This window comes from Ascaphus truei, chromosome 1 (genome assembly GCF_040206685.1).
Source record: "Ascaphus truei isolate aAscTru1 chromosome 1, aAscTru1.hap1, whole genome shotgun sequence".
Lineage (NCBI taxonomy): Eukaryota > Metazoa > Chordata > Amphibia > Anura > Ascaphidae > Ascaphus > Ascaphus truei.
The window spans coordinates 154,032,742-154,042,320 of NC_134483.1; the positions used below are offsets into that span (position 1 = coordinate 154,032,742).

The 9,579-nt window shown below is 38.4% G+C and overlaps 1 protein-coding gene and 1 long non-coding RNA gene across 2 annotated transcripts; one reads left to right on the top strand and one right to left on the bottom strand.

Moving 5' to 3' along the window:
- Positions 1 to 2,693: 2,693 nt before the first annotated feature.
- LOC142469822 (uncharacterized) lies at positions 2,694 to 4,303 on the top strand. The gene is made up of 2 exons (XM_075576489.1): positions 2,694 to 2,861; positions 3,225 to 4,303. Exons 1-2 carry the CDS (start codon positions 2,765 to 2,767, stop codon positions 4,274 to 4,276), a joined length of 1,149 nt encoding a protein of 382 aa, XP_075432604.1. The 5' UTR covers positions 2,694 to 2,764; the 3' UTR covers positions 4,277 to 4,303.
- LOC142469829 (uncharacterized) lies at positions 3,106 to 8,971 on the bottom strand. Its single transcript, XR_012789103.1, has 4 exons — positions 8,870 to 8,971; positions 6,398 to 6,552; positions 5,283 to 5,338; positions 3,106 to 3,764 (listed from the first exon to the last, which is right to left on the bottom strand). It is a non-coding gene; the product is annotated as an uncharacterized LOC142469829 (long non-coding RNA).
- Between the last annotated feature and the right edge of the window lie 608 nt (positions 8,972 to 9,579).

Genomic DNA, 9,579 nt, shown 5'->3' on the forward strand with positions numbered 1-9,579 from the left:
CTTTGTCTTGTTTTATATGTGGAAGTGGGTCGTGTGATTGCCTGTACATTTCTTGTCTGTTTTTTGTGAGTGCTGGAAGTATGCCCGCAAAGCGTGGGAAGAGTGATGCTGGTGGGAGTGGGAGTGCTACTCGTGCGAGTACGCGTCGGAGTGAACGTTCTGTTCAGGGGAGTGATGTTGCTGGTGCACCGAGTGGTGTTGCTGGGAGTGGGAGTGCTGGTGCTGGGAGTGGGAGTGCTGTTGTTGGGAGTGGGAGTGCTGGTGCTGCGAGTGGTGTTGCTGGGAGTGGGAGTGCTGTTGTTGGGAGTGGGAGTGCTGTTGCTGTGAGTGGGAGTGCTGGTGCTGGGAGTGGGAGTGCTGTTGCTGTGAGTGGGAGTGCTGGTGCTGGGAGTGCTGGTGCTAGGAGTGTGAGTGCTGGTGCTAGGAGTGTGAGTGCTGGTGCTAGGAGTGGGAGTGCTGGTGCTAGGAGTGGGAATGCTGGTGCTGGGAGTGCTGCTGGTGGCGCAGTTGCTGATGGGGTGTCTGGTGGTGGCGTGCTTGCTGGTGGCCAGCTTTTGGAGGCTCTTCCATTGGAAGAAGGAGAGTCCAGTCAGCACCAGCCAAGCTCTGACCCTAAACCTGCTCGGAAAAAACGTGTGGAGAAGCCACGTAATCCTCGCTTCAATGACCAGGAAAATAGGGCTCTTGTCACTGGCATTCTGGAGCACTATGACAGTCTCTATGGACATTTAGTAGGTAAGTGTAACTTTACATTTATTATTCAAATACATGTGATCCTAGGTCATCTGAGTTTTGTTCATATGCAAATATGGGTACACAATATCTTTCTATGTTCATTAGTGTGGAAACACAGCTTTTTATCATGCCTTACAAGGACAAATAAACACAGGCGGTCAATTTGCCAGAACTGCATACAATATGAATGCAACCTTGCTTACATGTATAGGTTTAGTAGTGAATGCTCATGTGCTGCACATATTACACATAAAACAGCATGTTTGCTATCTCTTGGAACAGCTAGCAGTGTAGGAAACTGGTGCTTATATTATTATTAATTTACCTCATATCTTTTATATGTTTTTCAAGGGCGGACAAGTGCAGCAAGCAAAAAAGAAATGTGGGACACAATAGTCATTGGTGTCAATGCCTGTGGGAATAGTGTCAGGGACAAGTATCATTGTCGGAAAAGATTTGATGATATTAGGTCCAAATTGAAAAAGAAAATACAAGACCAACGCGTGCATGCTACTGGCACTGGAGGTGGGCCCACACCACAACGTCTCATATTGACTCCATTGGAGGAGCTGCTTCGGCCAAAATTACTTACCGTCGTCGTGGAAGGCTTGGCTGGTGACCGTGACATTGGAATTTATCCGTCACAATTTCCAGCAGGTGATAAATATTACTGTACTAGGCGTGTCGTTGCTTACACTTATTTTGCATATTTACACTGCTTTTTATACTGTCTTCACAATATAAGCATACCTGCATCTATATATGTATATGTCTGATTCTGTATATATATATCTCAAAATAGACATATATGTAGTAGTCCTACTAAAAGCAGTAACTAATATAGCACGTGCCATTGCGTGCTCATTTACATGTGAATTCCCAAAATGCATAGCTGCAGTGGAAGCAATTGATGGTGGGCGAAGATGGGGAACAACAGGGTAGTACACATGTGTAACACATGTTCATGAGAAATTATTAGTAGCTACAGGTACAGAACAGAAATATGTATCATATTATTGTGTATTTTATTGATTTTACTCCGACAAACATGACATTACTGCCTATTTTAAGCATGCATCAAAGAAATTGCATGTAACGGCCTACAAACATCACTGGCACTAACACATCTATAGTTGCTTATGAAAAGGTCCATTTTTGCTTTATGTCATATACAGACAGCATAATGAGGCACACGTATCATATGTTATGTCATTGTTTTCATAACTTAAACACTGCAGATGACTACTTAGCTCATCTACCATTGTGTTAAAGCAGCTGCAATTAATATCTCATCACAGCATACACTTCAACAGAGGGGGTGGGGTTCAGCACACACACTAATTACAGCCTCATTTCACGGTCAACTTAGTTCACACCATTTGCACCTGTTTCAAGTCATTGAAAGGTGTGGCTGATTAGGCTTTTTGGGGAAGGGAATACCTTTCTTACAACCTGAATAGCACAACTGAAGTTAATCACACTCATTTGAAAGCTTAACTCTAGCTACTAAATGCCCCAACAACTCATTACTTATCAAAGCGTACGTCACACATTAGTTCACTCATATCTATAGTTGAACTACTATGAAAGACACATTATCACACACTGCATGTGTTGTCTTGTTGAGTCACAGCCACATTCAGGTGTGCCACATCTTCGATTAATGTACCACACATATCCTCTACCAAAAACAACACTTTTTGCAATATGACCACCTTCATGATAACCTTTGTGAATGGTCATCTCATGATAGTTATGTACATTATGATACTGATATCACTACACAACATATGATTTTTATGTACTCATTTAATCTATTTATCCTCACGCATTACTGCAGAAACATAGTATGTTGTATGTTAGGGAACTCAAAAATTCTAAGTACACAGGCATGTACAGTGTTATTACAACTATTTATGTTCACTTTCACACACATTTTCGGTTAAGGAACTGATGTTGTTAGTTAATCATAAATACAGAACATACAATAAGTGTTTGTTCAATATTTACACATGTAAATGTAAAACTTATGTTATTGTTATATATAGTTGCCCCTGGAGGACATGTGTCACCTGAGATGGAACAAGTGTCTTCACCTGGGTCAGCCAGCTCAACACTACTAGAAGGTGAGTGTATCATTTGCTGGCCATATAATATGTGCTCTTCTATATGTTATGTTGTCATGTGCATTATTTGTTTTGCACATCTTCTTTAAATAGGATTACTTAGTGTCAGTGAAAATTAAGTGTAAGGCAACATGTATTGTGTTAGTGATGTTAATTATCATGTAGGACTTCTGAGTTTAGAGCAACTTTTCATTCATTCATATTTCATACTGAGTCCAAACATTATTCGTAAGTCAAGGTAGTTTTTAATGAGGTTATAAAACGTATGCTAACATGTTAGGTGTTACTTAGGACACAGTACAATTACATAGTAACACAGCATACATTAACATGCCATTTAATAATGTGTACATTTCTTTTTAGAACATCATGGTGATGAGGATGATGAGTATGATGAGGATGACGCCACAGAAGAGACTGAAATACAATCATGTGACCATGAAGAGGTGCCAATAGAAACTGTTGTACCGCCAAATCGTCCATCAACTTCCACATACGATGCAATTGTAGCTTCAGAGGGAAAAATAGTGGACGCAGAAAATCGTCGCCATTCAGACATGATGACAGTGCTGGAAAGGATGATTGGACTGCAGGAAGAAACAGTATCACAATTGGCACATCTCCACAGAGTCTTCATTGAAGTGCCTAAACAGTTGCAAAAAATCAACACCTCATTCGAAGCATTAGTTGTTCAGCAAACACAAGCTAATTACTGGAGAATGACTAATGTACCACAATTCAACACCTCCCAGCCAGGATCTGTTCATGCAGGTCAGTTTTCACCACATTCATCTGATATTCATTCACCAGGCCCAAATGTTACCGGTCAAGTAGCAGACATTGCTGTGCAGGTTCCTGATGACATCCTACCGCTGCCATCTGTACAAATTCAGCAGCAGACACCTACAAAGGAGGCGACAAAAACAAAACAAGACACACATGAAACAGACCAACCATCACTTGTGCAGTATCTACCAACTTGCTCACATGTGTCACTGGGCACAAGCCCTGTCCGTGAACAGTCACTACCCAAAAGCCCTGTAGGTGAGTCGCTGCCCAAAAGCCCTGTAGGTGAATCGCTGCCCAAAAGCCCTGTATGTGAGTCGCTGCCCAAAAGCCCTGTAGGTGAATCGCTGCCCAAAAGCCCTGTAGGTGAATCGCTGCCCAAAAGCCCTGTAGGTGAATCACTGCCCACAAGCCCTGTAGGTGAGTCACTGGCCACAAGCCCTGTAGGTGAGTCACTGGCCACAAGCCCCGTAGGTGAACAGTCACTGGCCACAAGCCCTGCCCGTGAAGTGCCAGAGGCCACTCAAAGTGGCTCTGTTGTGCCTAAAGTTGGTGGCAAAAGAAAAAGGAAAATTCAAGAGACAACAAGCAGGCCTGTTACTCGCTCGCAAAAGGAACAAAAAAAATAAATGTTATAATTCAGAAAATATGTCTTTGGCCTTGTTTTGTTGACTTCAGATTATCTAATTACTATTGTATGTATGCTGAAGACTGTGTTGTTTCCAAACTTTCAACTATGTTCTTGTACACGTGAAGTTTTGGAAATGTTAACACTCATAATTAATTGTGTTATAAATATTTATGTTGTAATCGTCTGTTCAGTAATGGTCCACCAGGAGCCAGTTGCTAAGTTTAGAGAAGCTGCCATTGACTTTGCAGCAAAACATTGCATTTGGGTGTGTTAATTGATGTAAGAATTGCATATGCATATTAGTCACATGCAATTATTAAAACACCTAAGTAACTGCAAACATCTTTCTTGTACGTGTACAGCAGGATTATGTGTAAATTATTACTTACCTTTGCCTTGCTTGGCCATTGTAATTTTGTCCTTTAATCAGTTGTGTGTTCGTTTCTATAACATCTCAGAATGTATAATAATATATATACACACACACACACACACACACACACACACACACTGAGTGAGTGTGAGTGTGAGTGTGTGAGTGTGTATATATATATATGTATATATGTGTATATATATATATGTATATATGTGTATATATATATGTATATATGTGTATATATATATGTATATATGTCTATATGTATATGTATATATGTGTATATGTGTATATATATATGTATATATGTGTATATATATATGTATATATGTGTATATATATATGTATATATGTGTATATATATATATGTATATATGTGTGTATATATATATATATATATATATATATATATATATATATATATATATATATATATATATATATATATATATATATATATAGTACTATATAAACTGGTATACACAAACTAATACACTTCATGCTTCCTTGTGAAAGCACACTATTTTAATAATACAGGCCTAATGTTTGAGAAATATCCTAAGTATGAGACTCTAACAGTATTGTGCTTAAACAAATGTTTATTACTTAATTCAATCATGTTTCTCACCATTTAAATAGGTTTCATACAAGGTATACTTAATGCCATCAATGTTGTGTGTACTCCTGCAATATAAAAAAAAATAAAATATTATATATAAATATATATATATTTTTATAAGAGATATATTTATATATATATATATATATATATATATATATATATATATATATATATATATATATATATATATATACACACGTATTTAAACTCATGCAGACAGGGAGTTAACCAGACTTTCACATACACACAGAAATGTAAGCGGGGAAAAAACATTTCTTTTTGCAGGTGTGTTTTTACTGATATGCCTGGCTAAGAAATATTTTCACACACTGGTCTTTGTTAGTTTTCAAAAAAACACTATGTGAACGCATTCACAGTCTAGGGATGTTTTTCACAAACGAGATAAAAGAAGGAGAAATGTTTCTCCCACAGTCCCATATCACGAACCACAACTGTTAACCCAATTAGACAAACAAATCCAATTGGCGTTTGAAATAAGGAGTCAAAGTAGTTAGTTTTGTTGACCTTGACAAGGAAAAACAGGAGTTTGTTAGCCATTCAGCACATTCATTTTGATGAGCAAATAACACAGACCTGCACACAGCTTTTGTGCTACTCAGACATGGCTGATGAATTCGTTAACAATATTAATCCCCTTTTAGGGTATAAGTACATGATCTGTGAAGCCATCTTGAACAGTCGCGGACAGAAAGCAAGCACACGCCAAATCGATGATTTCATTCGAGCAAAATATCCTTATTACCAAGACCGTAAGCATGCACGGAATTTTAATTCCTCAATAAGATTCACTTTATCAAGTAATGACTTTTTTGAACGTGACCAGGATAAGCTACAACACACCTATGGTTTCTGGAAGATTGCCCCGGAAAAACAATTTATCCTGAAAGACGGCACTTATATTGTCGTGAAAGGCATATTTATTCCTAATGGCAATAGCAATGTATCCGCTACTACTGATCCGTTTGAATCGATACGTGCTGCAATATCTGCAGCCTCCATTCCTGAAACCCACATTGTACAAGAACAAAAGTACTATGATTATGTACCAAGCCTTTCAGCTGAAATTGCATTGGAATGGGAACCGGAAGAAATGAACCTACCTCCCGACCAATTATTTGAAGAAAGCAGTGGCGATTCCTATGAGCGCATCCTGGAGGAGATATGTGCCATACTGGATTCAGCGGTTGGGTTAAGCGTGGATGAAAATGGCTTGCATTTCTGGAGCGACCAGTTGCAGCCAGGCGAAGAGTTAATTCTAGAAGAATGGTAAATATAACAATCGTTATGCGTTGACTCTGCGTTTAAATTTTTTTTTTTTTTGTAACCACCATTTTCACTTTCAATGCGTGGATACAGCGTAACATTGCAGACTGCATAACATGTAGCGATCACAAACAAATTGTTTCCTAATACAATATAGTAGGACCTGAAAGAGTAGTACACATTGCTGACGGAATAAATATACGTACTTTCCTATCCCTTTAAACATATTAGCAACATTTTACCATTACTCTAACACATACCTGTTTTGTTATCATGCAACATCTACAACATTGAAAACCGGGTCCACCACGTATGACGTGGGACCCTTGTCATGGGCCAAGGCGTCCTTAAAAAGGATTAGTGATGTAAGTCCCGCCCCCAAGCGACGTGCGCGCCTCAAAGCCTATTGGCTGTCATGTTTTGTTATAGTAACGGTAACTGCAGTGTGTGATGCGTGCGGCTCAGTGTTTGTAGGCGTACCCTGGGCGTTAGCCGAATGTTAATTGAGTGGGAGGAGTGTTAGCGTGCGTTTCACGCTGGCTTAACATGACGTCACACGTATTGCATTTGCGCATTGTGTTATCGGCCGTGCTTTCTGTTCAAACACGTCTGTTTAAAAAGAATACAGATGTACTCGTTTAGAACGAATGTAGTTTCGTCTTCATTGTATTTGAAATAAAGATGTTATGTTTACTGGTATTTTCAACATGTATTGAACGCACAACGTACGCTTTGTTTTGCGCATGCGCTAACAGTTAGTGGAGCCAAGCGTGAAGTGCGTGCGCACACAAAGATGTGCGCGCACATCTTTCAGTATACAGGCAACGTTCACTTCTTATACATAGTTATGCCTGCTACAAATTTAAAGAAACATTACATACTGATGAACAGTTTTACTTCTAACATATAAGTGAGTGACGTGTGTATCTACACAATCATATAGAGCTGCGTAACGCGTTGTCACGGATGCATATCTAGTAAGGTGCCATCTTTGACCATCATGTGTTTGCTGTATTTCAGAGATGTCGGGGAAGATACAATCGGATCAATGTATGATTTCAGAAGAGTCTACCTTTATATGAGATGATTGTGAGGAGGAGCCACCGACTACTATACTACATATGGAACTAATTTTATATTGCTTGCAGCGCTTATTAACAAACAATTAAAAATGTGATACCCTTATGCCTATATTGCATAAGCACTTAATTAACATAATGATGTTGCAAAAGAGTGCCTCATGAATTTTTATTGAGTGTTCTTTAATGACTACTAACATTTTATGACATGGTGTGTTTTATATATAACAACCATTCCCACTCTGCTAACACATTTGTGTATTCTAATATGTAATGGAACGTATGACTGTCGAAACTATGTAACAATAATAATAATAATATGAGCATGTTCATGTATAGGGCTGCTAGTTGTACGCAGCGATTTACAGACACATGTTTCAGCCTGAGGTCCCTGGCCCGTGGAACGTACAAATGTTTTTTTGCCGCATGAGGCACAGGGAGATAAAGTGACTTGGCCAAGGTCACAAGGAGCCCACACCGGGAATTGAACCAGACTCCCCTGCTTCAAACTATCAGTGCCAGTGTGTGTCTTTACTCAGTGAGCCACTCCTTCTCCCAATGTAAAGGACACTTACAACCAAGTAGCCATTTATTTTTAAAATCTCTTGTTACATGGGTATGTAGATAAAATGGTTTGGGACTGTAGCAAATAATGTTACTGGCCAGATGTTATGGTCCCCTCCAATGCATGATGTTCTGAATATGACATCACCATCATGTTATGAAGTACGTTTCTGTGTATATTTCATTAACCTAACTAACTATAGTTTACTGTGTTTATTAATCGTTTAGAAATACATAGTATAGTCAATATGATGATATAAGCTACCATAATAAAGCTGGTGTTATCATTTGTCGGTGTTATACATGGATCCTACACCAATTGATAGAGACACAAACAGTTGTCTTAAAAAGTGTGTCTATGCTAGTGATGAATGTGCTCCCGTAAGTAAACAAATAAGTACAGTTATCCCCTTTTCTCCAACCACCTCTATATTACATTAATGGAAATTATAAGGAAACATACATAAAATGTGATGAAATGTGAGTAATCATTTTGTAATACAATGCACATGAAAGCTCAAGAGTAGCTAAATGCATATACATGATACAGAAAGTACATATATGTAACATTTGTGTTTAAACCAATATGTTGGGTTTTTAGTTCCAATAATTATAGGAAGATTGAGGTAGCCACATCTTATGAGAGATGTCAGCAAATATACATACCATGATCAGTCATACTGGAGATATACCTATAATGCAAAGGAACAATATATAAATTGCAAACATTGACATGCCATCTTCAGTACCGTAAACAACACAGCAAAGTGTGTATTTGGTGTTAAATGTACAACACCATGTATATTTCATGACATTCAAAATGTAAATCAGCCTGCTGTACACATCATATGGATGTACATGTTACACTGCACCAATAACATTGTATGTAAGCATACTAGAAGCATGAATGATTATGGGCATAATATGTGTTTTGTCTTAGCATAAGGAATAACACAATGCTAAAATATTATTGCTTTGTTACCCAAGTTGTATTCACATACACACAACTAAAGTACAATTGAAGAGGGATTATATAACCTGTGCAACAATAACATACCGGTGCCACATCCCTTTGTGCACACAGCAGAGAAAAGAAAGGTGTGCAACCCATATTCATCTGTGTCCTAACAGAAGGTTATATAAAGAAACATTATTGTTAATATAACATAATTAAACTATAAAAGTAGTACTAGGAACATATGAGTTTGTACTTACAAGAAAAAAATGAATTGATGAGATTCTGTCGTGTCTGGCCACCACTGGCTGTTTGTTCATTTTCAGCAGCTACATGGGTGGGATGCTCGTCTACCAAAGCCTCAGCTAGGTCTGACTGTACATTGTGCCTGAGTGCAACATTGTGCAAAATGCAACAGGCA

What these genes read in the sequence shown, in the direction of transcription:
- LOC142469822 (XM_075576489.1), top strand. Translation starts at nt 2,765, where the DNA reads ATGTTATTGTTATATATAGTTGCCCCTGGAGGACATGTGTCACCTGAG. An exon ending in CAGCTCAACACTACTAGAAG is followed by an intron (nt 2,862 to 3,224) that starts GTGAGTGTATCA and finishes ATTTCTTTTTAG; the next exon opens with AACATCATGGTGATGAGGAT.